Source organism: Tympanuchus pallidicinctus, unplaced genomic scaffold (genome assembly GCF_026119805.1).
Source record: "Tympanuchus pallidicinctus isolate F22 unplaced genomic scaffold, pur_lepc_1.0 scaffold12, whole genome shotgun sequence".
NCBI lineage: Eukaryota > Metazoa > Chordata > Aves > Galliformes > Phasianidae > Tympanuchus > Tympanuchus pallidicinctus.
The window spans coordinates 9302747-9329601 of NW_026294637.1; the positions used below are offsets into that span (position 1 = coordinate 9302747).

General features: G+C 41.3%; 1 protein-coding gene across 4 annotated transcripts in view; it reads right to left on the reverse strand.

The window, feature by feature from the left end:
- Positions 1–2987: 2987 nt before the first annotated feature.
- LOC128075580 (high affinity cAMP-specific and IBMX-insensitive 3',5'-cyclic phosphodiesterase 8A-like) overlaps positions 2988–26855 on the reverse strand; it is a 132245-nt gene continuing 108377 nt past the window's right edge. For 3 of the 4 annotated variants that reach the window (XM_052672461.1, XM_052672459.1, XM_052672458.1), the window contains 14 exons: positions 24095–24183; positions 23148–23199; positions 23005–23047; positions 22013–22090; positions 20692–20762; positions 19942–20106; positions 17468–17516; positions 17206–17341; positions 14927–15125; positions 11993–12210; positions 11676–11808; positions 6420–6584; positions 5209–5338; positions 2988–4460 (listed from right to left, as the gene is read on the reverse strand). In XM_052672461.1, coding sequence (XP_052528421.1) covers positions 4351–4460; positions 5209–5338; positions 6420–6584; positions 11676–11808; positions 11993–12210; positions 14927–15125; positions 17206–17341; positions 17468–17516; positions 19942–20106; positions 20692–20762; positions 22013–22090; positions 23005–23047; positions 23148–23199; positions 24095–24183 — 1638 coding nt within the window. In that variant the 3' untranslated portion in view covers positions 2988–4350. The remainder of the gene's footprint in view (positions 4461–5208; positions 5339–6419; positions 6585–11675; positions 11809–11992; positions 12211–14926; positions 15126–17205; positions 17342–17467; positions 17517–19941; positions 20107–20691; positions 20763–22012; positions 22091–23004; positions 23048–23147; positions 23200–24094; positions 24184–26855) is intronic. The other variant, XM_052672460.1, reaches the window with a different exon arrangement.

Consider the following 26855-nt stretch of genomic DNA (forward strand, 5'->3'; position numbering starts at 1 on the left):
GTTTTAGCTCCAGTAATGACTCTTGCCACTCGAGGGGGGGAGCAAGCAACCCAAGAAAGGAGTTGATTCAGACTTGAACAAGTGTCCATGGCCACTTGCATTTGCTACTACAGCCTCGCAGGCAGAGGTGCATGCAAACACTCCTGAACTCCAGTTTGCATGTAGGAGAACAATATAAAAGACCTTGCATACATGTACACCCCGCAGGCAGCAGCAACGCACTGCTCACAGCCTGTGTCACATAACTATGCTTGCTTTCTCCTCACTGTGGATATCAGCATAAGGCTTCCAGCCATTATGGGGTGTTTTTCCAGGCTCACTTTAACTTCAGTCAGAAAAAAGGAGACCTTATTGTTCTGAAAGGGAAAAAGTAGTATACAGGAAGATGAGAATCCTTTCCCTGACCTGAGAAACACTGTTAGACCAGAGGCTGGCTTGAAGTTCCGGGAGCTGAAAGGCATTTAGAAGCCTCAAGGCCATTTTGCTTAGTAGCTCTGAATCCTTTAAAAGCCTTTTAAATTCAGTTGCCTTCCTCGTTATAGAGGATTCTAATACATAACCAGGCATGGTTAGCAAAGCTAAATTTGCTGAGGTTTGTTTGGGAAGTGTGGGAGGAGATTCTTAAAGATGTTAAACAAGGAAAGAAAAATGAAAACACAGGACACTGCCCTTGTAATGTTCAAAGCAGGCAGCAAGAGAAAGCATTCAGAAACCCTTTGCCTGCAGAGCCATCGTTTCAGCAGAACAAAGAAATATGTGAAGCACCTGGACGTCCCCTGTGTTCTGAACCAGCAGTACACGCTGCACAGGGATACGGCAGTAATTTAAAAGCTTGTTTCCTGCGTCCGAACACCACGTCAGGATGAAATGCAATCCATCCCACTCTCATTTAACGAGCACCCCTGGCACCGCTGTACCTTGGAGGCATGATGTCACACACCAACAATTACTATTTATTTTGAAGTTGCGAACAGCTCCGAGACCTCAGAGTGCTCCACTCAGCCATGACTCAAACCTTCCTCGTCTCACGGAAGGACACAACTGCACTTTCCTTGTGCTGTTTCTGAGCATCCTGTGAGGGATTAGTAGATATTTAATTTTATTATCCTTTCTCCTCTTTTATGTAGGAATGGCTTTGTCATTGTTGAACACCTTCGCATTCATGACACATTTTCTTAAATGTCGTATCAATGATGTCTCTACTGAGACATAGCTACCAAGAAAAGCACTGGGAGAAAAACTGAGACATTCATTCAGTTTTGGGTGATTTTTAACTTATATACAGTCATTGGGAAAACTAGTATGAAAACCAATTTCAGGCTTTTGACAAGGTGTGTAATACTGTCTGGTTTCTCCTATTGGGGAAGCAGTTATTACCCAGAATTTTATACTTATCTCTTGAAAGGACCAAGATATTCATGCTAAAGAACAAACTTTTTTTTTTTTTTTTTTTTTTTTTTTTTTTAACCAGATCAGAACAGTTCCAGGCTCATCTGAAAGCTAGTAACCTGATACCCAGGCTGAGGAGCAGTATGACCTGCTTGAAAATATGCAGCATGAAAAACAGCTAATAATTCTGAATGGCTCATTTAATGCTGAGTTGCTGAACTTTATTCAGTTTTAAAATGCACTGTAAGATTAAAACCCCAGAGGTGAATAAGAGCACTCCCCATCATCTCGGCTATGCTGGAATTTACTCTTGTATTAGCATTAAAGCAAGAATAAATGAAAAATGTAGACACTAAGACTGCCGGCCTGCCTGAAATTTGGAATAATTTTAGATATGCTCTTCCAGTTTTCTCCATTGTTCTCCCTTCAACAGTGAAGGACCATCACTACATCATAAACCCCTGGTTCCTGTCCCAAGCAGAGCTCCAGCACGGGGTGCCAGACTGGAAAAGCAAAAGGAAGGGAGTTTCAAACTTTAAGTACAATCTTTCTCTGGCAACAGCAAAATTCAGATGGACAACAGAATGAACAGAGCTGCATTCAGTGGCTGCAAATTATAGTTTTATGTTAAGTGAAATTATTATACACCAGTATGGGCATAAATCTATCTGATACAAAGGGCTGATGAGCATAGCTCTAAATTCCAAGTAATGGCATTAAAGATGCAGTGTGAAGTTCAGGGAATTAATCATATTGATCACTTCTTTTCAATGATGATTCAGCAGGCGTTTTTTATAGCAGATTAAATGAAGCCTACACCCTAACTATAATCACTGAGATATTGCTAAGGTCTGGGTGCTTCTAAACAGAACCTGAGTCCCAGTGGGCTTGACAATATACAAGCAGTGATGAACTAAAGGGAATTACAGAAGGAATCCTCTATCTCCCAGCACCTAATCCAGACACCAAGCAGGAGGGGAGAACACACGAGCAGGGTGAGAGCAGCACTGGAAGAAAGGTACAATGCAAACACAAACAGTGAGGTACAGATGGTGGCAGCCCATGAACGTCAGAAGCTTGGAGATGAAGGACAAACACAGAAACAGGTAACAACAGGAGAAGCCACCTGTTCCTTTCTTACCTGCTTTAGGGCTCCAACTGCTGCAGTCCCTGAACCGCTCCATCATCCACTTCTCCTCAGCTTGTGTTTCCTGAAGAATGGTTCAGAATGCCCCTTCTCCAAAGTCAGTCTGTTGCCTCTGAATTGACAATATCAGCGATTCCTTCAGTGCTTTGGAAGTGCCTTCTTGCCTACAGGAAATGCTGACAGAATCCTCCCGTAGTCCTTCAGCGCAATACAGCCCAGCACAGTTCCAGCTCCGGCGTTGTCTCAGCACACACGAGCCTTTGATGGATTTGCCAAGAGCAGGCTGCAGAGGGACTCACGGCCACGTACCACCTTTCAGCACCCTAACAACAATCCAACCCCCTCAGCTTCTCCCCTCCCCAGACAGCAATTATTTTCACAGGAATTCCATGCTTCTGTTAGCCTGCAAACTACAGAGTGCATATATATTCCAAATGAAATGGGTCGGACCTTGACGCTTCTTAAAATACACATTTTATTATTTTCTGGTGTTTGCTATGAAGGTTTCATTCAAATTGTGAAGGTACACAGCCTTTACAAACTTGTTGCATTAAACGTTTTTGTTGGTGGCTTTATTTTCTGTTTCTTTCATGGCGGAGGAAAATACATAGGCTATAAAATGTTGAAATTCGTTAGATGTGTAGTATCACCTCTTCATATATGCTGTGGAATGCTTTGTAGAAATACTATATAAAATAAGGCAGACTTTGACAGGGAATTCAGTCATAAAATTTCAAGGGAGAAAACAGAAAGTTCCAACATGTTATTATCTTTTGTAGCCAAGGGAAGATCAGGTGGTCGTCACTGGTTTATGGGAGAACTACCGCGGTTCTGGTGCTCAGGATACATTTCTTGTTTATTCTACTATTCTCAAGTGAGACCTTTGCAATAAAACTTAATTTTAATTAACATAAATCAGACAATATTTAAACATACACATCTATCCTTACAGTGCAATAAAAATGTATCATTGTATAGTATTTGTATTTGCATTATGAAAATAAAAGGTCTGTACATCAATTAAATGTATATTAATGAGTATGAATCATGTAAATTTGTAATGCATCTAAAGTTGGCTTTGGCTTTTAAGTATTTATAAATTCATAGAAAATATTGAACATCTAACAAAATAAATAAAACATATCATTTTAATCATAGATGCTAACGATCAACCTCAAAAATTCTTGTGTTATTTTTTACATATGCTACTAAATTTCTTAAAGAGAACTCACTTTCAGTAGTGCTCAGAAGTGAATGATTGCACCTTCTGTGATGTGAAAAAATAGAGTACATCTATTTTTCATAGATCAGAAATTCCTTCATGGAGAGTTGCATTTTAAATGTCTGATTGTTCTATGTAACTGTCCTAAGTGCTTATAAAAAGCATGTAGCTTTCTCACAAAAGCTGTGAGTCACTATTAATAGGTATTTCTTCTTCACTTGTAGAGTTGAGGATTAACCAAAATCTTCTACTGAATGTCTGTTTCGTATGGATTCTTCAAGGTCTTCCAGCTTCGCACACTGGTAAGAAGATAGCGCAAAACATGTTCACTAATAAACCCTCTTCAGTACAAGTACTGCAGCAATCCAGTGTAATTCCACTTGACAGGCTTATTTCGTTGGAGTCCACACATGGTAGTTTGTGGAAGTCAGCTGCTGACCTCATGTTCTCTTGAATTTGAAAGTTCCCCAAGCGCATGGGCAATCCTTACTGTAATACTGCAGAGACCGAAACATATCTCAAATCACATGGACAAAAGTGAGCTTGAATAAATATGCATCTGGTTAGTAAATTACACACCATAGTCTAATTGCTATTCTGGTGGTGGTGGTCGGAGGCTCCGCAGCTTCCTTTCATCTAATCCTTTCCAGTATTTAAAGTTATTATCCAGATGCTGCATCAAATTTGGCAGGTCTGCAAATGCTAGGGGAAAAAGGGCAGAGTGTATTTAGTTTGCAGGATTGGAATAGTCACATGATGCTGTCTGCTTAAATATCACTTAAATGTCCAGGCAACTCTGTTAAGGAGGAAAGCTTAAAGCTGTCATACTGCTACTTGAAATGTTTCTGTCTTTATAGCTCTCATCACTCATGGATCTTCCAAGGCTACTGAGAGCAGTTTTGAGAGTCTATTTAATACTGGTATTGCAAGCACCAGCAAAGGGACACCATTTTCCAGGAGGAGCATAACTAATTATGCTTGTAATTATCCTACTTCATCAAATCTCAGTCACATGTCATGATGTGGCATATAGGAGAGTCACATTTCTGACCACTTCTACCACAGAGACAGTGCTGGGAAGGAAATAGTTGCTCCCCCAGGCATTTTCCAGACTGTAGAAATTTGTCTTGAAGAATAACTGATATCAACATGGACAAAAGGGTTATGTCCAAAGAGCTCTCAGAGAGAAAGTGTTCTTTCCTCCATTTTCACAGAAGCAAGTTTAAAACTAAGAGAGTTAAACACTGCCTGAAACTGATACATTAAAGAGAAGCCAGGAGAACGGTTTGTAGCAGGATCAAAATACTTCTAAGCAATAATGAAGTTATTAAGCTTACTTGAACTACAGGAATCTTCTCTTGTCTCCCATTTTCTTTAGGAGTCACAAGAGAACAATTCTATATCACAATAGCTTCAAACGTTTAGAAAAGATCTGTGGAATTCTGCTTACCATCCCAAGCATCAAACATATCAGTGATGAAGTAATCGATGAATGATATTTGGGACTTGGGGATGCTGCAAGTATTTCTGTCAAAAACTGGCATCACAACAGGTAAACCTTGCCTCTTTTCTTCATCAGTCTGCAAAGAACACTCTTGTGATTATTCTGTAACATTCCATTAACGGCTTCTTTGAGTGGCACTGACTAGAGCGTGCAACTGCTACATAAACAGAGAAACCTGAACAAACTGAAGAAGCAGCACTTCTTGGGCAGGTTTCAGCCAAACCACTGAACAGTGCCTTCCAATGTTTCCCACAAAGTGGCAAATTTACCTTCTGCATTTAACACACAGAGCTGGCCCTAAGTAACTGTGTGTTACTGCTGTAAGTTATGACTGATTTGGATCTAGAACATGTATCCGTTGTTAACCTCTGACACAAGCTGCATTTTGTACCCATCAGAGATGTCAAACTATCTTTAACTTCCTCTTTTTTCCCCCTTGAGGTACCAAAGCCCAACTCCAGTATTTGGTCTATATCTGTAGTAGTGCCTGCCCCTTGTCCCTGTCTTCTCAAAACCTTTCTTCAGCATGGTTCACTAAGGTCTTAGAGCATTTTTTGGGCCGAGTGCTGCTCCCATGCTGACACTACAACTTGATAATCCTGTTCTTGAGACAGAGCCAGCACACAGTAGGCAGAAGGCACCCTTTTGTGATGGGAACACGACAGGCAAAACAAAAAAAACCTCAAGTCGCAAACTGGAGAACTTGAAAGCTTAAGTTTTTCATAAGTGCACTGTAGATGTCAGCTTTCCTCTGTCTGAAGGTACCTAGTTGTATTGGCATGAGTAATTGTAGAATCATAGAGTCATCAAGGTTGGAAAGGATGTTCAAGATCATTCAGCCCAACTGTCCATCTACTACCAATACAACCCCACTAAATGCTATCCCTTAGTACCACATCTACACGTTTTTTTTTGCTCTCATTTTTGAGAGCCTTCTCCTTATCAACTATCATATCCCTTTCAAAAACGTTGTCTCACCATGTTTGACTTCCTCGCCCACTGTTTGATACTGAATATCCCATCATTTAAAAAAAAATAATGTATTTTTCATATTGCTTAATGCACCCTTAGGTGTTTTGGGACAGTGGCCATACATGCACACTTCTCTTCCCTTTTAAAGAGCCTGGAATTTCAGCAGCACTTTTTAGCTGCCTTACCTGTGCAAAGTACTCCTCAGAGATGCGTCCGGCCCACTCTATGCATTGCTCTATAGGTCTGCATGGGTTGGAAATGTCTGCACACTTTATCAACATGCGTTTGATGAGGATGCGGTTTTCAGGAGACGTGAGAACATTTTTGATTGAATCCCCATCACCATTATTCTGCAACATTTGAGAATTAAAAGCAATCCATTAGCAAAAGCTCTGCATACCTACTCAAAAGCTTTGTGCCTTGGGAATGTTTTCAGCAGATCCTATAAGGATCAGTGCCATTACTGACTACCATATATGATGTCCAGCTGAATTCATAGGGGGTTATGAATATTAGCCACAGCTCCAGACTAGCACCGAACTCATTTCTGGATTCATTCACTGTCTTTGTGACAGATCTCTTGGGCATCTTTGGGCAAGTCACCTAATCCCTCTGCGCCTTGTCTGCCTCCTTAAATGCGTGGTGAGGAGCCATTAATCACTGCACACACAGTGATGAGCACTATGTAGGCAGGAAATGTAATTCTCTGCTGAAACGCAAGGATTAATGGACTTGCACACTAATAGTGGAACAGCTGGTTTAACAAAAAACGGACTGATCTGACATGCATGGTCATCCTCTGCATGCAAACCTCATCACCATGAGCATCAATCATACTGACAGCACTGCTGCCTCAGGAGTCAGATCCCATGCTGCCTCCAGGCATACTCCTGCTCTGCCTTCCACCAGGGCCACGGGAGCCCACCAGTCTCCAACCTGACTGGAATTTGTGCTTTCTGAGAGTTTGTCAGTGTTACTAAAAACATGCTCTGCACAGCCTCATCCTGCCTTTGCAAGTCTAGGAAAAGCTTCAGCCCACACACAGCTTATATTTGGTTCCCAGGCTGCATATACAGGTGTGGCAACAGTCCTCTATATTTGGAGCCAGAATCCAGCTAATATGAGTAAAGGCTCCAATAATCCAGATTTCAAAAAAAAACACACATAAGGACACCAGAGTTACTTGACTCTTCAAGGATGGGTAGAATATAGAAATTGACCACAAGGTCTCTTGTCTACTACTAAAAAAAAAACTTCTTTGGAGCAAGGAATTTATTAGGCTTGTCTAGCACCTAACAAGGTCTTGGTCTAAATGCAGTAAAGGAGTAACAGAAAGAAGTGTGATGCTGGTAAGAGAACAGTAAGACACCAGATCCTGCAATACTTGGTACAAAAAGGGAGGTACGAATCAGCTTCTACAAAGCAGCAGAAACATTCTGATCTTTTAATAGGATCTATTTTTCAGAAGGAAGTTCTGGGGGAAAAAAAGTCCTTCCTGAAAAAAGAAAATCACAATTAATAATATAAACAGTATCATTTGGTAGTACTGGTTCGGAAACATCAGCTCCACATTTCCTACCAAAATTAGATTCTCAAATTTCTTGTTTTCCCTCATTTGTAGATACACGAAAGAGGAAGTACTGAGGAAACAAAGTGAGTTGCATAGATCTTCAAATACATGTAAAAATGATGTAAGAAAGTCAATGTAAAGTGATGGAAGCTCCAGAAACACAAGTAATGCATGAAAATGAAGCACTGAAAATAATGAGAGATCATTCAGCTAAGGACAGCAGATAATATCCTCCTAGGTGAGCCACCAGGAATGCAGAAAGGATGTTTGCTTCTGTGATCTGTTCAAACCAAGGCACAGCTCTGCCTGCTGGTTACGGATGTCTTGGGAATAAAATGTGCTAACTGTGCTTCATCCCAGCATCCTGCTCAGAGTGCAGAGGCGTCTCTCCATGTCAGATGTTGGCTTCCTGTCATAGGCTTAGGTGACATCATGAAGGGAAATGGGAGGATAAAGGATGCTGGAGCTGGAAAGGATTTTTTTTTTCAATTTATGAAACAAAAGAAGAAAGGAAACAAACAGAGCAGCTTCTCAGCATGGCTCTTTGAACAAATATGTACAAAAATAATAAATAAAAAAATAAGTGGAACTGTCCCATTTGGAATACATGGCTGGCAGCTCAGCCTGCAAACATTACACTGAGTCACAGCCATGACTGGAAACAGGGCCAGGAAACACACACTGCTGCTGCAACCAGATATATGAACAGACTTGAAAAGGGATCTGTCAGAGTTGTTCTGCTGGTAACAAGCACAGCAAATGATTGGTTTCACCCACTCGCACATTACAGACCTTTTAGTAGGAACCTGCTGAACTGAGAAACTCCAAAACGAAAGAAGGAAAACATTTTGCTTCTCGATTTCTCTAAAAATTATTTTGCCTTTTTCTTCCCACTCTTAAGCAGGATTTGCTATGAATCACAAATACCTCGTGGGGCAGATTATTCCCCTACAGCCCCTGGGGCTCACAGCCAGAATTAAACTTTGATTTCTACATGCAGCTGTCCTTACTTTTACTGTGTACAGGCTGAAGCAGCAGCAGCAGCTACCCAGCTCTCTGTAGGCAGGAGGACAGATCCATCCAAAGAGCATGGAGCAGCCACCCAGCTCTCTGTAACTGTCAACAAGAGAGATCCATCCATCTTTGGACGGATGCTGCAGCCCGCTTCTTGGGGCCACCTCACTTGCTTGTAATCTACTAAGAATTATTCTCCCTTCTTTATTATCGTGTTTGTTACAATCAAGGAACTGAGCAGAGAAGCATTTGCCCTCCTAATCTCCCACGCATTTTGCTGGCCTTACATTTCCATCAGAATATCCCAAAACAACAACAAAAACGTTTATGAGGCCCTCAAATATATGTGTGCATGCTACTTCTTAAAATCATCAATTAAAAAAAAAAATCAGGTTCTGTGGAAACTTCCATAAATAAATAGGTATGTTTAAAAGAACTATCTACAGTGAAACAGCTTGATTGCCTACTGCTCCAGCTGTCAGCTAGCCGGTGGGCTGATGCTTCACATTAAAAGATTTTACTTAATACTGTTCACAACTGCCAGCTGAAATTGGTTGGTTGAAGTTCCCCCACCAGGTGTCCACCTCAGGCAAAGATTTATATATTTTTTTCTGAAAATTGCAGTTTAAAATGATTTGGTGGCTTCTAAATATGAGGGTAGGAGAATTTATCAGCTCTTTCTAGCTGATGCTAAAATTGCTGCTGTTTCTTTCTTTTCTAAATACCCTCACATCTTCATGAGTGAGGACCTGGAACTGAGTTGGAGGGATGGTTTTGGGGTAAGCTGCTCACCATCTCTGTGAAAAGCTGCTGGACATGTTACTAATATCAGGGAAAAAAACGTGGTTTGTGTAGATTCAGTAGGAATTGCTAGAGCCTGGGATTGAGCAGGACTCTTACTGCAACTATAGTTCTTGGCTGTGCTGGAGCAGAAGCTGTCCAGGTTCAGATTTTATAACTAAGAATAGGGAGCCTGCCTCTCCACTACTTGCAGTAAACAAAACCTGCAGAAAAACAGCAGCAGGGAAGAAGAGGTTGTTACCTGATATGAATGCAGAAGCAGAGAAGAAAATGAGTAGAGAGGCACAGAAATCCTGGGAACTCTGAGAGAATGGACTAGCAAGCCAACACTATTGGAAGAGGAAAGGAAGGCTGAAAAAGGAGGGATTTGTTGAGCGAGGAAACTAGTGCTGGGAAATGGAGAAGAGAGAGAGGCAGAGTGAGAAGCCATGGAACAGAATGGTGGGTGAGAACTGAAAATGGTGAGACAAGCCAGTGGGCAGCAAAGGGATTCTAATGTGAGAGAAGGCTATCAGTGAAAAACAGAATCTGATGAAACATTTATGGCCTGACTGCATTGTAACATGCACAAATGTAAATGAAGCCATCAGATTGAAGAGATGGTGGTAGTTTTGTCATTTGGCAACTTCTGACAACAGCTTTACAATCTGAGCATGTATTTCATCATCCTTCCTTTTATTTGTAATAGGTAAGAGACCAACTGTGGTAACAAAGACTTAGCTGTTAAATGATCATTCTAAGGACAAGCATACGCACAGGCTAGTTCTGATTTCCTCTAGGTTCTGGTAGCAGTGAATGGGCACTTGGAACAAAGTGTAGGTATTTCCTGGGCAATGAACACAAGGTCCAGTGCAGCACCCACAGAAATCAACAATACTTGTCTGAGACTTTAAGCCACATTCTGCAACATAGAGCTGTCTGGGAAAAAATACTTCATAGCCACAGAATTAACAGCCTTTCTTCTACTTTAAGTCAGTAAAACCAGTATCCTACTACTACTCTGGCTCCATGTTCACAGACTTCTCATTAGCATCACCAAGAGCCAAACATAAAGCTGATTCTAGCTTATTCTCTTGTGGGCAAGGGCACTCTCCTCCAGATAAGCTCCAGTCTGCTTCTGATGGGTGAGGTCTGTCCCTCTCCCACCTTCTGGTAACAAAAAGACTGCCCTACCCTCCCTGCACACAATAGTCATAAATGTGGCTTTCTAAAAAAACATGGTAAGAAAACACAGAAAACCATTACAGCTCCTACAGGACATTGCCACTGTTGCAAACTTTATTATAACTATTCTGAAAATCTTCTCTTTGCAAAAACCATTCCAACAAAATTATATGCTACTCTTACTGGCAACAAAACTGCTGGCTGAAGCTGTTATTGAAACTGGTGTGGTTTTTTAGAATGAGTTCCTAACAGGCAATTTCATTGTGTCCATGGGGTTCCAGATGGCTATTGATTATGTCTATATGATATATAATGCCACTATCATCTATTTTAAAGATTAAAAAAGAAAGTAGGCAGAAAACCCATGAATGCTGCCAGGCAGCTCTAAAAGCTGAGAGCCCTCATTTCCACAGAATGTGCCATATGGCAGTCAATATACCTGCCCTTACTCTGCACCACCAGCATTCCTGTTGTGAGTGAGGGAGTAATTCAGCTTCTGTTCTGAAGCAAATCTCGGCTCCTTTGCAGAAATGGCCAACAAGAGCACCAAGTCTTTCTGCTAGCACTCTCCATAGGAGTGACTGGGTTCATCAAAATGGCTTTTTCTATTGGGAATTGTAGAGGCCAGGCTGCCCAAGCACATGGCTGGTTCTCATAAAACATCCCAGTGCTGCAGTAATAACAGGAACCAAGCAAGTCCCACGCATCTTCAAAGCTGTGCAATGATGATGTAAAAAGAGCATTCAAAGCCAGAGGCGAAAGACACATTTCTTATCTCTCTTTCTCCATGTTTCTCATGAACTTTCTCAGAATATCACGTGGAGATTTCCTACTGCCAAGGGTTCCCAGTCCCTGCCTATTCATTTTAAGGAGGATTCGCATTGTTGCTTACCCCATTTTCTTCTAGCGCTGCCAAGGGTTTATTAATGCTGTTGACAAACTTGTTGACATGCTCAAAGTGCTTTGTCATTTCTGTTGCTAGGACCATGTCAATAATGGCTTGGCGAAGGGTTCGATACTCATTCCTGTTTAAAGAAGGAAACAATTAAGAATGCTGGCTGGTTCACAAAGGGCTGCTTGCTAAAACAAGTCTGTCTTAAAGACCGCTTGTGTTGCTGAGAGGTGCCAGGGGAAGAAAGAATAGAAAGGCTTGGGTAGGCACAGAAGTGAGAGATGTCAGTGGGCAGACAAGACAGTGTTTAAGCTTACCTTTCCATGTTCTTAAATATATTGCATTTGTCATCCCGGGTGGTGAGCTGGAAAGCCAGGGCAGCATGATGGCTCTCCAGCACTGCGGTGTCATTGTAGAGAATTGCTAGCTCACTCCCAGCATTACACAGGAAAGAATTTGTTCTTCCTGGGTGATCCACATCATGGACTGTGGCAGCAATAAGTGCAGCAACTTCATCAATGGGATCCAAAGTTTGCTGAAAATAGAAGGATGCTTAGTTTTCCTGGCAGACTCGTTAGAAACGCTATTCTGTCCATAAAGGTTAAGCCAAGTTGCTAAGGGAGAAAAGCCAGAACTCTGCAGATCACTAATGGTCAGACATTCTAGTCAGAGCACTGGAAAATTCATTATAAGCTTTATTGAACACCACGTGACATTTTTGTCTTTTTGTGCCTCTTGAATTTTGCGTTAGCCATACTTTTGATAAACTAAATTCAATTAATCAAATTAATGCAAAATAATAAATTAGTTTGTGGTTTCTAACAGCACATAAACAGCCTTCACTCAGTTAGGGTATTTGGCTTGGAAAAAAAACTGGAACTGCTAAAGAGTATGCTATTGCTAGCAGACCATTTCATTTCTTTTGAAAACTGAATGTGCCCTAATCGTATTCCATTGATGTGTTGGCTAGGCTTGTGATTTGTAAAGAGTATTTCACATATGTCCAGTTCTGTAATAGTGTCTTGGGCTAATACAAAGTCTGGGCAGAATTCTTAACAGTTGATAACCTTAGAAAAATCGGACTGTCAGATTCAGATTCTCTTAGCATGGTGTACTCCATGTTTTCTGTCTAATCACACTGGTAATTCTTGTATGCTTCCTTATGTTTACTCTGTAATGAAATACAAAACTATTTGACTTGGAAGGTTTTATACTGCGAAGTTTTAACGGTGCATTAATAACACAGAGGAGAAAAAGAACCAAACACCTCAGGAATCTTTACGGTTCATCCACTCTGAAACTAGTCTTTATTCTGCACTTATGCCGATCATAAATGCAAGATACTTTTGTTAAAATTTTAATAAAAGAGACAGGAGCAGAAGTATTTCCAGCTGAATCTGGGAGCGGGACAGTTAATTCAAATTAGCTTGAGTTAAGGTCCAAATTCACTGCTCCCTTTGACTGTACCATTCACAGTGCTCAGATTTGGTAGATGAAAAGACTGTCCCTACGCTACCTTACTGAAATTAATGCAAAGACTTGACTTTGATGGAGCGAGGATATTATGCATTGAGGACCGCAAGAAGGGTCTTGTGCAGAACAAGAAAAGGCAAAGAAATATTTCTACCCTAGGTTCACAATTACAATTGTCTGAAACACTGTCTCCTTTGTGTTAGCTGCTTCTTTCCACTGCTACTCCTGGGATTGTACCTGAGGTATAAAGTTAGGGGTGAGGAATTGTAGAACAGGTTCTCCTGAGTGGCACAGACTGATCAGTGCTCAGTGTGAGAAAGACCTGTGCAGCTGGAGAGTAGCGAAAAACTGGAGAATACTTGAACTGCAGGACCACAGCAGTGCATCCCAAGCTTATTTCCTGAGTGTGACATAACAGCCTTTGAAGGGATTTGCAGTACCTTTACCTCCAACTTCAGGTCGAGGATTCTAACTTTGTCACATTAATTCCTATGCCACAGAAATGGAAATAATCCTGAGAATATTGCTTCAGTTTGGAAACCAGAAAGTTTTCCCACACAAGAACTGAGTTCAATTTACTGAAGAAAAAATCTCAGTGTGAATCTGACAGCAGAATTGTACTTTCTGTATTTAACTTAAGCTGAACTCTGGACAGTGCAAAAACAGCTGGGCTGTAACTCTGAGAAGATAAAAAGCAAATCTTGAACTTCGATTCTGCTCCTTCTTCTATTGCAACTTTTTTTTCTTTTGCTATGCCTAAAGAGGAATGGAAATAACATTTTGGAAAAGGAGGAGGCAGTCATGTTTCTGTGGCATTGAGATGATTCCAGATCTTGTCTGTTTTTCATAGATATTCTTGGGAAAACCAGTTAAACCTCTGGCAAATAAGGGGCTGCAAATTTCTGAAGAAGTTCTATTCCCTCTTGGCATACAGTATATGAGTCAGCCTCTGGAGAGCACACTAATAAGATACAGCTCCAGGTTAAGAGACTTCAATTTTAATGAGCTGTTGGAAGCTTGTTTACAATCACAAATGGCTCAGCCAGGTGCCCATCACTCGCACTATCCTTAGGCAGGCCAATTCAGAGTAGGAATTTCTATCCAAAAACTTAACTTAGAAACATGTACTGCCATTGGTATACGTGCAGGCACTGCTTTAATTTGCCTTCTCACACTCCAGTCTGCCCTCTGGGCGTGAGAACAAAGGCTGTTCTGATTTATTCTGGTTGTCAGTGGCTCTAATACACCAGTGGGCATTATGGTACAAGGAACTTCAACAAGTAATCTGTTTCAACACTTCTCCAATGCAGTCTCTTTCAGCCTCAGGACATTTACTTCAGTGGGTAATACAGCTTTGGAAGCACTCAGCATATTTTAAGGCCTATACTGTTCCATGAGTTTTCCACAAAATTACCATCACAAGGCATGAGAAGTGACAGTTGTTAATCTGTATTTGACCACCACAAAATAATTCAGCCATTAGCTCACCTATGTGAGAAAACTGAACAATGCCAGGAAGTTTTGTTGTAAAAGGAGGCTCTCTTATTCTCTCATCAACAATGGCTCAGTTCCTACAGTACTACGTAGTACCCACTGTTCCGCATACACCATATGGCAGACTCTAGAACTGATGTAAAAGCAGCCCAGTTCTTTCACCAGAGTGCTCAAACTGGTTGGCACTAGGCAGACATTTGAGTCTTGGCATCTTTTCTGAGAGATCTTCCTTTAATCCTGACTGCACTTCCCACCTATACTGTTTCTTATAGATGTGGACTTACCTTGACTCTTTCTTTAGACAAGAAATAAGCAGTGGCATGTAGCACATCTGCTGAATGGGTGGAATTATGATAGGAGTTGGAGGAATGGTAGTTAGCTTCAATAACTTGTAACCACGACCTCAGGGTTGATTCTGAGCAGTTCAGGAATTCACAGATTCCAAAGCGAGCAAATATTTTGAGACCCAGATAAACCAGAGGCCTGTGAAGAAAAACAAACAAAATTTTAAAACAAATGAGGTTGAAAGGGTATTACAGAGTGTGAATAGCACAACTCTACAGAGCTTTTTTAACCAAAGATGTGCCAGATCAGTATGCAGATTTGCTTGCTACAGAACTTCAGAATCTTTTGCCTTCCTGTCACATGCCAGCTCTCAGAACGTGACAGTCCCTGACGGGTCTGAGAGCACTGAACAGGCTGTGTGTGCTGCTGTGTGTAGCAGCATTTTGGTACCTGGGGAGTCTCTGTTGGGTAAACACAGATTGCAGCCAAAACAAGACAAATCAGCATGTCCAGAACGCAGCACATGAGAAGAGGGAGGAGGTATTACTACTGCCAGTTTCCTAAGCCAGCTTGTGTACATTTAGGTTATGTACATGTACACCATGCAGTGCTGCAATCACTATTCTTTCTGCTCTGTACAGCCGCTCCATTTCTTTTACACCAGCCACCTGAAGGCTTCTATTGCTCACCGACTTTGCATGCAGTAAAGGATGAGTGAAAACAGGTGCTGGCTGGGATGTCACTGGGATGGCAGTGAGGTCTCCCTGCGTGCCAGCTCGTCAGCAGCACGCAGCACAGTCAGAGGTTCCTCCAGGGCTCTGTGTCTGGAACTGCATTGTCTCCTTCACTGAGCTTAGGGTTAATGAAATGTCTTGGCTTTATCAGTTTGTCTGCTTAGACTTGAAGGCAGTACTAATGATCTATTTGTAGATGTGGTCCATTGAAGATCACCTTAATTTCCTTAGTAAATGAATTGCCTTTATTTAAAGGCAGCAGGAGGCAATCCTAATTATTATACCTTTAGTAAGCATGTAGGCAGCAAAATGCCTCTTTTGTCCTTCTTTGGTCTATTCAAATCAGTAAGAACAGAAAAACCTACCTGGTCACCTCATGCACGTTGCCTGAGACATAGAATTCTTTTAATGCAGTGAACACATTAAATGTTGTAAATTACAATGGCTAGATTAACTTTTTTTTTTTTTAATTACTTTATCTATAGTACTTCATTAGAAATGAAAGTATGTCAAAGCAAAAACAAAACCAAAAAACCGTAATGAGATGATGCAAATCTCTTTACTTAGAAATCAGAAGTTAGATCACTTTATTAAGAACAACAAAAACCTCAATGTTTTGGGCTCATAAAACCACAGTCTAAAGTTGAAGCCTATATGTATTAATGAAATGCCTTGGGATCTTGTTTTAAATATCTTTCAAAGCTCTTATGGATCTGGGATTTCAGTGGAGGCTTAAGTTAGTCAATTTATTGCAGGATCTGGCCTCCAAAGTACAGTGTTGCAGTAGCTTTGGGCTAAGACAAAGCGCGATAAATGAAACCGGACTCAGAGGAGAATTTTTGATAGACATCAGGAAATACAACCAAAGATCTAAGCAAGAGATCGATTTACAGCCATAGTGGGAGCTTTTGTTGCTAGTGACAGACCATCAGAACTGCTGACCTGCTTTTGAAAACATCTATGATGAAACTTTATGCTTTACATTTTATCAGTAAATATTCCTCTGTTAGTCTTATACATAACATGCAGCCTGCTAAGTTTTTAAATCAAAAAGCTTCCTTTAATCCCAAAGAAAGGTAATGAGAATGTTGCTGAAAAGCTGTACTCAAAACTGTTTGGGAATAGAAACTACCCAATTACACAGAGACAAAACAAAGCATGCTCTATACCAACTGACCAGATTAGATCAGCGTGTTGACTCTGTGTAGTTGGATGTAACTTGGACAACAATTTGATTTATAGAACTTTTCTGTTTTTGAAAACAGAAATGGAAAGCTTGTAAAATGGTGTTGCTTTGTTATTATACCATATCAAAGATGTATCATCTCCAGTTGATAAATTCCCACTGCGAATCTGCAAGAAATAGTGTGTGATGAAACAACAGATATTTAATGAGTTCACACGTGGTGAGAAAATTTCTAACATTCGACTTTGAAAATAAAAGAAATTCAGTATGAAAAGCACAGGTAGAAAAATTTAAGAGCTGATTACAGGATGACTTCAATTTTCAGCAACTTGTATTTACGAGCCCATAGTTTACTGACCTTTTATGAGTGGCAGCCTCAAGCTCAAAGATATCAAAATCCCAGTGTTCTTCATTTTCCATTGCCTGTGTTATCCGTGGGGGTATGTCATTGAGGGAGATGGGAGAGATCAAGCTGCCAGCGACCTGATGAGTTTCTGTTGAGGAGTAAATCAAAACAAACAATGCTCATTTAAAAAAAAAAGAACATCTGATTGCCTTTTGCAGATTTTATAAACGTCTTAATATCTTAACATCTCAGTAGCTGCCAAATTAAGACTTACGTTTTGCTGACAATATGTATTCATTCCCTGATAATCTTCGCAGACCGTCCTGTTCAATGAAAGATGAGAGTTAAATGTGGGGCACTGTAAAAGAGGTCTGTAAAATAATGTCAACAAACAGTAGCACCATGACTTTGGAGAAGCCTGATTATGAGCTCTCACAGTCATAACAATTGCCTCTGTTATGTATGCTTTACATGTAGATCATAATGGATGAGAAACTGCAGGTGGTGGCGTCCTTATTAACTCTGGGGAGTAAAGACAGGAATTTCTCAGGTGCAGATGGAATTACAGCCTCACACCCACCCTTGTTTGGACAACAGAGAGACATCAGGTCTGGCTGCGTGCCACAAACCAGGCGCTGTATGTCTGTACATTTCCCATCAGCAAACAGCAGTGGGTGGTGGGAGGAGATGGATGGGGACACACTTCTGCTCTCCTCCCAGGGCTGGCAGATCAGGTCACCACAGCAGCAGCAGAATCTCATGATGCGTTGCTGAGATTGCAGGGCAAAAAATAACTGTGAGACTTCCCTTCTATCAAAGAACTTATGCCTGTGTGCTCCCCAGCTCAGTGCCTCCTAGGTGTAAGTCTGGCATGATGCCTGATGTGCAAGCTGAGCTGAAGGATTAGAACTGACAGAACGATGTATTTAATTTTTACCTTTCAACTCATAACTCTAATGTAGTGGCCCAAATTCTGCCTGCTCTTCTGATGCACACCAACTGTTAGCTACTGCACGAGTGCTTACCCAGACCACAATGTCAAAAAACAGCTATTGAAAAACCCTTTCTGAACACAACTGACTGTGTTATGTACACAAAGCATAGCTTAAGGAAATGTGGATGCTGTATCTGAACACGCAATGCCTGCACCTACAGGAACTGTTAAAATGTTTGTATTTTTCAAATCCGTAAGTAAATTAGTCTGAAGTTTTGTGATTTAAAATGGAGTACTACCATTATAATTGTCTCAATGACTCTTCAACTGCATTGCTATGGGACAAGTATTTAGAACATCGGATGCTGTGTATCTCTTAGAATCATAGGCTCTCTTTTTATGAGTTGAAATAGCAGGTGTAATTCTCTCTGGCAAACCCATTTGTGAACTCCAGGTGCCCTTCCCATCATGAATTCTGGGTAGCAGGTCAAATCTAATAACCCACAATTGCCTCTCCTCAGATACAGCTTCTGAATGTGAAATGGAATAAGATGATTCTGGGGTTGGAAGTTGATGATCCCTGGAGTCCCTTCAACCCAAGCCATTCTATGGTTCTACGATTCTGTTTTCAATAACACTATGCAGGAAAGATGGGCTGAATTACAAGTGGAATACAAATGTATGTAAAGAACTAATAATCCATGAAAAGGAAGGGGCAGTTGAAATTAAAAACTGAGCACTACATGACTATTCAGCAGAAGCAAAGATTCCCTTTGTGTCTCATGCATCATCATTTCTCCCATATATTAATGGTTAATGTAAGAATATATTTTGTCTCCTGAGTTAGTAAATTCAACTGTATGAAGCATTCTGATCTTCTGGAATTCTTGAAGCCTTTTGTATGTTTCTCCTAATTAGACATTTGCTGGGCTATTTTACAAGACAAAAAAATATATGTAAATTGTTTCAAGATTTGAATGGATTCTGCAAACTTGTCTTGAGCTTGAAATGATAATAGCTCAGAGACTTCTCTGAGAAGCTCACATCCTCTGATCCTTTTGCATTTAACACAGTTATTTTTCTCCTGAGGAAGCCTTTTATATGCAACCTATAGACCAATGGGAACACATATCCTTAAGGTACAGGTAACATGACTCCAAGTTCATTATCACCAGGAAGGCCACACTCCAGACTGAGAATTTGGTTCATTTCTTTGCTTTGCTACGTGCCCTTTGTTCAGCTTTTGGTACACTTCTTTTTCCAATGTTCCTGTTCCTTTTTAGCTAATATAATGACAAAATACATAACTTCTTTTTCTTGCCTTATTTATTTAAACATTGAGTTTTGTGGAGTGTGGTTGTGTTTTAAAATGTGAATGTTCATGTTCTTAGCTCAAAATACTGATCTTTCCATGAATCTCTGCGAGTTCAAATATAATCCAAGGAAAAGCAACAAAAGGCATTTTCTAATCCTCTGAAAACACATACTGATTATTCACATACTTTTCATTTATTCCATTCTAATCCTAATTACAAAGTATCTGTCTTTCATTCTCTTCCATCTATACCTTTCTAAAATGAAACACTAGAAAAAGAAGAGTTTTCCCTTTCCACATCCAGTGAAACTAATGCTTCAAAGGACCTAGTCCACTTTATTCCAGAGTTACATTAATAAAATGGGGTCTGTGGGGAGAAAACACAAGAAGAATGTAGCATCTGATAGGCAAAGCATATGTCAGATGACAAAGATCAGGTATCCAGGAACATCTGGCAGCAGAAAATAATCAATAGCTGTTTGTGGCAGCATGTACTTACTGTCATCAGCCCTCCCACGAGGTCACTTGTGTGTGGATCCTCATCCTTTGTTCCCAGTTGTGGAGAGTACAGTTCAGTGGTTCTTAATATCTCCAAAACACGGTCTAACGCTTCTGCAACTGGCATTGGACTGCTTTCTTGTGCAGCATTGATGATGTTTATTACCTAGTTTAACATCAGACATGCTTTGAATTCAAAAGCGATTTAAGAAAGAACAGACACTCATCAATTATTATGGAAAACTCATAGCAACTATGTGAGATCTAAACCTTTAATCCACGTGTGGGAGAATTAAAGTGAAAGGAATGTTAATAAAACACTGATTTTTGCTGCTGGCTTTAGGACTTCATGCCTTGAAGACAGCACTCTTATTAATTACTTTCCTCTGTCCAACCTTCTTCCATTTGCCTCTGTCACCTTATGAAGGAGTCAATTTGTGACAAATCCTTGAACAGTTCCAGGAAGTAGCTTACAAAGCACAAGAAGGAGGATCTCTTGTCACCACCTCCCCAAAGGCAAGAGTTCTTAAAAAGGGTTGTGCTGAAGCTGGCCACAAGGAGGGCACCCTGCTATGCAGCCTTGTGAGAACTCAGCTCAAAGCATCGGGGTGTTGACAGGCAGAAGAAGGGAAGAAGCTGCAGTGGAAGCCAGCACTGCCTTCCTCCTCCATCCAGATGCTGTGCTGGAGCCTTGTGCCATGGTGTTCCAGTACAGCACATCTGACAATGACCAGCAACAGTTGCTCATTACCTTGGTGATCGGTGCTTCAATAGTCATGGAATGTATCCTGGCCATAGAAGAGTGCCGCCTTTGTGAGCTGCCTGCATGGGACAAAGCAGAATCAGTACCAAGCTCAGCAACACGGCATGACAGCAGCGTTCAGCCAAGAGATCTGGGTTCATTTTCTGAATGGCTTACCCTGCGCTGCCCTTCACAAGTGATCCTGTAAGCAGGATGCATACACATGCTGGTAATGCTGGCAACACACCGGTGCAGAGATGCTTGCTGAACCATCGCTATCCAGATTAGAGATAAGTAGCTACAACAGCCTGGCTAAATCACGGCTTTGGTTTGTATTTAAACTAATTAAAATATTTAAGGAAATACTCAGTTAAAAGACCACAGAGCTGTGCTTGCGTCTAACCCGGCTGGCACACGTAGGTAACAACTGCATTAGGTATTACAGGATACAAATACTTCTCCTGCCTGCTTCAACACAACAAGCCATGAGTCAGCTTTCACGCTGAAGTAAATCAGTGAAGCTCCTCTGAAGTGAAGATAGCTATGCCAAATTAAAACAGTGGAGGTTCTAGCCTCTTATTCATTGGAAGTTGAAAAATAAATGTTTTACATCAGTTAGCAATTCTGCTCTGTAGAGAAAAAGCCAAGATGAGATTTTTCTAGATAATTTCATTGTGCTGCCTACAAAATACAGACACAGCACTGTTACTTTGTGCTGAGCACCTTTTTAGAAGAAGAATCAATGCTATTCCTGTCATACCAAGATATGACTGTATCCTCACTGCCGCAGATCACTTCCACATTTCACTACTGCATGCTGCCCAAACAGCAATGGTCTGCACTTAACAGAACTATGCAAGTATCAGCAAAAATACTGAATGTGTCTCAGTTATCAGGGCTGGGGGGATAGGATGAAGCACAATATCACACAGTGAAAAGAAAATAAAACTCTTAAAATTATCTTCATATTTTTATCAAGAGAAGAGATAAGAAATGTAATTTCTTGTAATAATTTGTTAGGTTTAGAGTACTTGGAAAGTATTTCTGTTCAATCTCATTAGGTCTTCTATCCACGCAGGAGAGAAGGTGATGGCCTTCCATTCTTCAGTGGTTCAGAAAAGGTTTCAAATAGTTCAACAGATGAATATTGAGCTGTTCTATAAACATGAAGTTGTTCGCAGATTGATGACTTGGTATTTTATTCGTGTCTGGGTATGTATGCACACGTACACACTCATGCTTATCTGTATTTATATGTGCATTTTATGCATTCATATAAAAATTTGAATATATAGAGATATGAAAAAAAAAGCTTGCTGGTTTAACATACCATCACTCCCTCGTGATGTTGTGGATCTGACATCTAGTGATCCTTTCCTCCTGTCTTTGTGTCTGGAAGTCTGAATATCTGTTGATAAAAAGACACCACCCAATGGCATAAGCACTGCCAAAGAAGTATGTGAAAGGAACTGAAACTCAGAGAAAACATGACAGCAGCTGAGCGACACTGAGCAGAAGGCTCCAGCAGACAAGAGCCAATGAAGACCCATTTTTAAACCCTTGCCCAATTACACTGCCACAAACCCAATCATACTCTCTGACAAAACGTGCCAAGTTGTTCAGAATGGATCTACTAGAGTGTGGAGGGAAAAGTTCTCTTGACACAGTACAAGCATAGTTGTGAATACAATTTGTGCAGCACACCTGAATTCACTCAAGTAACAACTGCACATAGAACTGGTATCTGAAAGTACACTACATGCTATCAAAGCACTCGTTGTATCCCAGACCCCTTAGGGGCGCCGACAGGTACAGCCTGTGCTATAGCACTGCAGCTAACAGGGACCTTTGGCATGGATGCCAGAGATGCAGTGCTGACACGTGGGATAAGGATGAGCAGTAGTGGTGGTGATCCCCATTTCCAGCCACAAATACTCCCCCATACAGTTAAAAGCAATGCAAGCACACGTGACACAAGCTATGGATCAGCCACAGCAACGTGCCATCTAGATGGCATCCTCACTTTCTCTGATTTTGGTACAGGGATCCACTACATACAACTGAAACATGTCATCAGTGCAGTGACACCACAACACTGCATCTCCAAGGGTGGTTGCTTTGTACCCCTTCTAAGAGAAGCAGGGAGAGAGCTTGTATTTATTTTGCTGCCTTCAGAGCTGGATTCCCAGTTAATTCCTAGCTAAATAGTACTGTTCAGCCTGTCCTGTACAGATCTGATCTTCTGCCAGCTCACTATAAACTGCCTTCTTTCTTTCCCCAGGTATACACTCCACTTAGTAAGACAGAAGAGATGTGTCATACCTGTCTGAGATTCAGCCTGAACACGTTCACATGTCTTCTCCGCCTACAAATCAGTATGAGAAATCCAGTTAGTCAGAACTTTTCCATTGTTTTGCAGTATTTTGTGCTCAAGCCAAAGTAAGCATATCATCATTTTTACTTACCTTATTGTTGTCATTGCACAGTCTACTAATTGACACATAGTGTCTAATCTTTCTGTAGGCAAAAAACAGTGCGTTAATTCCCATCCAAACCTCAGGCTCTAATTCAGTGCTGACACACAAAATGGGTAATAGCAACAAATGAACATAAGGCAAATCCTGTTCCGACAGGAAGGCTCAGTGGGGAATGAAAAAAAAATAATAGCAGTTCTGCTGCACGTGATTGGAACACAAAATAGAAACACCTTTTTCAAAGAACATCCCTTCATCTTTCTCTTTGCCTCCCATGGATTCTTCTGGCCTATGGTAGGATGTGTCAGGTATGATATAACTAAAAAAAATTCATCTTGCAAGGCTAGCATATTAAGGTGAAAATACATTGATGTAGAGAGCACGAATTACTACTGAGGGATGAAATCAACCTGAAACACTTTTTTTTTTTAGGAAGCAGCTGAATGAAGAAGCTGCATTCAACCCCTCCCTCATGGCGACACGCCTTTCTGAACAAGTATCTCAGCCAAGTGCTTTTAATTAACATTCAGATCTCCTTGGAGGGCTTTGAAATTACTACAGCCAAGGGCAGGTGAGCACAGAAGGACAGTGCAGCTGAGCAGCAGAACAGAGCACAGGTGGGTTCTGTTGCTCCCAGCACCCGACACAGACAGATAGGATGGAGCACATGTGCTTCCTTATTAGAAGAATGAGGCACAAGTGTGCACACCTGGACTTCTGGCTCCTTGCTGGTAACAATTAGGAGAGTTTAACTTTCCTTGTACACAGCATATAAACTTGATTTTACCCTTGGAATTAATGCAGAGGTCTGAGGCTCCCTCCTTTGCCTATGTTTATTTTATACTCAGAAATAAGACAATCCCGTGCCTGCTGAGATGACTGAACTCTAAGCGAGCCCACATTCACACCCAGCTCATAGCTCCAGCTGTCACACTTACCCCCCCTGTCCAACAACAGGTAATATCTTCACATTTTGTTGTATGCTATCTCCATTTTTCTTTTTCGCAGAGTACATTCCTTGCCATTCCTGAAAAAGGAATTCAAGTGGAAGGAAGTTGAAGATGCAGTCAGCAGACCAAATACAGCGTTCTACATATTCTCCTTCATTTGGCAACTTAGAGGGGTCCAATGAAACAGGACAAGAAGATATAGCTTCATACCTTTCTTCAATGAAAACTCTTGTATAACACAAACCTAAGGGATCATTCTTAAGTGTCACAAAGGCAAAGAATACATCAGAGGAATATTTGATAGTAAAAAAGCAATGTGATGACAATGTTGGTTCAGATGCTACCTCTCTGAGGGAACGTGGGCCCACACACACATGGCAGTCCTCCTCCTGATGGTACCAGGAGCTGCTGGAGCCCCAGCACGTGCCCTGCAGGAGGGCAGCTCACAGCAGAGCTGCTGCAGAGGCCACAGGAGCACCTGCATGTTCAGTGGTGGGGAGGCCCTGCGCCCACTGCACAGCACGTGGTGGGACATCACATATCAGTAGCTAGAAGTGCCTTGGGATCCTGGTGCATTTACTTTCCGTGCTGCCTATTCGGCCTCAAAGCCTTTCAGAGATTTATCCTGGATTTTTGAGCAAAAGAGCTTAGAACATCTCCTGGATTCTGCCTTCCACCTGCTGACCTGCCCTCTAAAAGCACACCAGTCTCAGGATAACACTGAAGCAGACAATTTTTATCAGATTGTTGCTGCCAGTATCACTGTATTTTTTTTTTTTTTTTTAATAAAGCTTACAAATGGAACAAAAAGAGAAGGCAGAAAGGAAATTTTCAATTTGCAGAGAGAAGTCATTTTTATCCTCTAGAAATGAGACGTTTCTTTCCAGTGCGGAGTGTAAATTATTGCAAGGCCTCATCCTCTCTCTCAAATGAGACTCAGCAAATGACCCTCACTCCTTGTCTCAGACATGCTTATGAGTGTAATATTGTTCAGTCATTTCTGTTACTGAGTGGTAGCAGAGCCAGCAGGCTCCCCAGCGGCCCAAGGTCCCTCCACCAGCACTGCCTTCAGGAACATGGCAGCAGGCAAAGTTTACAGCCTTGCCTACACGTTTCCATCTCTACAGTAATTGTTACTGGTTGTTTTTTTGGTCTTTTTTTCTTTTTTCCTTAAAAAAGCATCAGATTTTAATCTGGACAGCTAATATCTACCAAATGATTAATAATTAATGCAATCCATCTCACTTATTAACAATGCAAACTACCCGTGCCAGCTGCTGTCCATCAGCTTAGCTCAACAGACCTTTGCTCACATCCTACAAATGCACATGAAATGCCTTCCCGAGGCACCCAGCACCTATTGCTTTATGTTGGACTGACAGACCTCACAGCAGAGCAGGCCAGAACACAGGCACAGACAGAGGAGTTTTGCATTTTTGCTAATGGAACCAACAAACACAGAGCTGCAGGGCAACGGGCTGCACAGCAGAGAATACCAACAGCTCTTCCAAAAATCTGCCAGAGGAAAGCTCTGTGAATAACAAATTAGGAAGCAGACATAACATCTCTGCATGAGCTGCATGAGGAATACAAATGAAGATAAGCCAACATCACAAAATTCAATGATGCCATAATTAGAAGTATGCATATCAATATTTTCTTGACAACCAGGATGAGGCAGAGATGAGCAATCAATTCCTAACCCAGGTAATAAAGATGGAATATGCACGAAAAGGGAAAGGCAGAAGGTACAGATTGGATAATTATCACATTGCAAGCGTGTGCCTTTCAGGACAGGTTTGGTTATTCACTGATGTGCTCCCTCTCATCAACAGAAAGATTTTTCAACTTGTGAACGTCTACAGCCTGTGACACTGTGGTGGGAAATGAGAGAGGAAAAAGACCAGCAGAATTCTGAAAAAATAAAAGGTCCAAGCCAAGATCCTGCTGCTCTGTTAAGTTCTCACAGGGATGTTGCTTAAACGTATCTCAGAACAGCATATGGTCTTGCAGAGCCTATTGGCAGTCCAGCAGAGAAGAGCTGCTTCCCAAGGCGTGCTGTCTGTCCGCCCATCATTATGGCTGTGTTACAGCAGCACAAACACCGCCATCGGTCACTTCTGTACCACCCACCAGGATGACTTCAAATGCAGAGTAAGAGCCACGCAGAGGACAAAGATAATGGCTTTACCCCTAATAGAGTGCGCTAGGAATCAATGCTGCAATTTGAGACTTCATTCAGAATGCTCTGGCATGCATCTATCCTCTGAAACATTCATTCGAGCATTACAAGGAATCATTCAGCCTGCCCTGTAAATCTGGTGCTCCTCACACTAGACAGCTCCTTGTAGAAACAGAGCAAAAATAAGCACAACGTGCAACAGAACCAATCACACAGAGCTGCCCTGCCCATCACGGCACAGCCTGGTGCAAGGACAGCCCACACCCACCACAGGGCTGAGAGAATCACATGCCTGGTCTGACGTATCAACAGCCCTTATCTCACTTCAGGGCAAGTGAAACTAATGTAAACAGATTTGTGTCAACATGTGGAGCTCAGGGAATGCAACCAATGCCATCAGAAGTAGAATTATACATTTCACCTTAATAAATGCAATCCGAATCACAAAGCACTGAAAAAGCACAAGTTGTTTTGTAACTCAGGTCTGGACAGACCTGACATCCCAGTAAGGTTAGCTTCTTGCAGATGACAGGCAGCTGCAGTAACAAGAAATGAGAGCAGCATCCT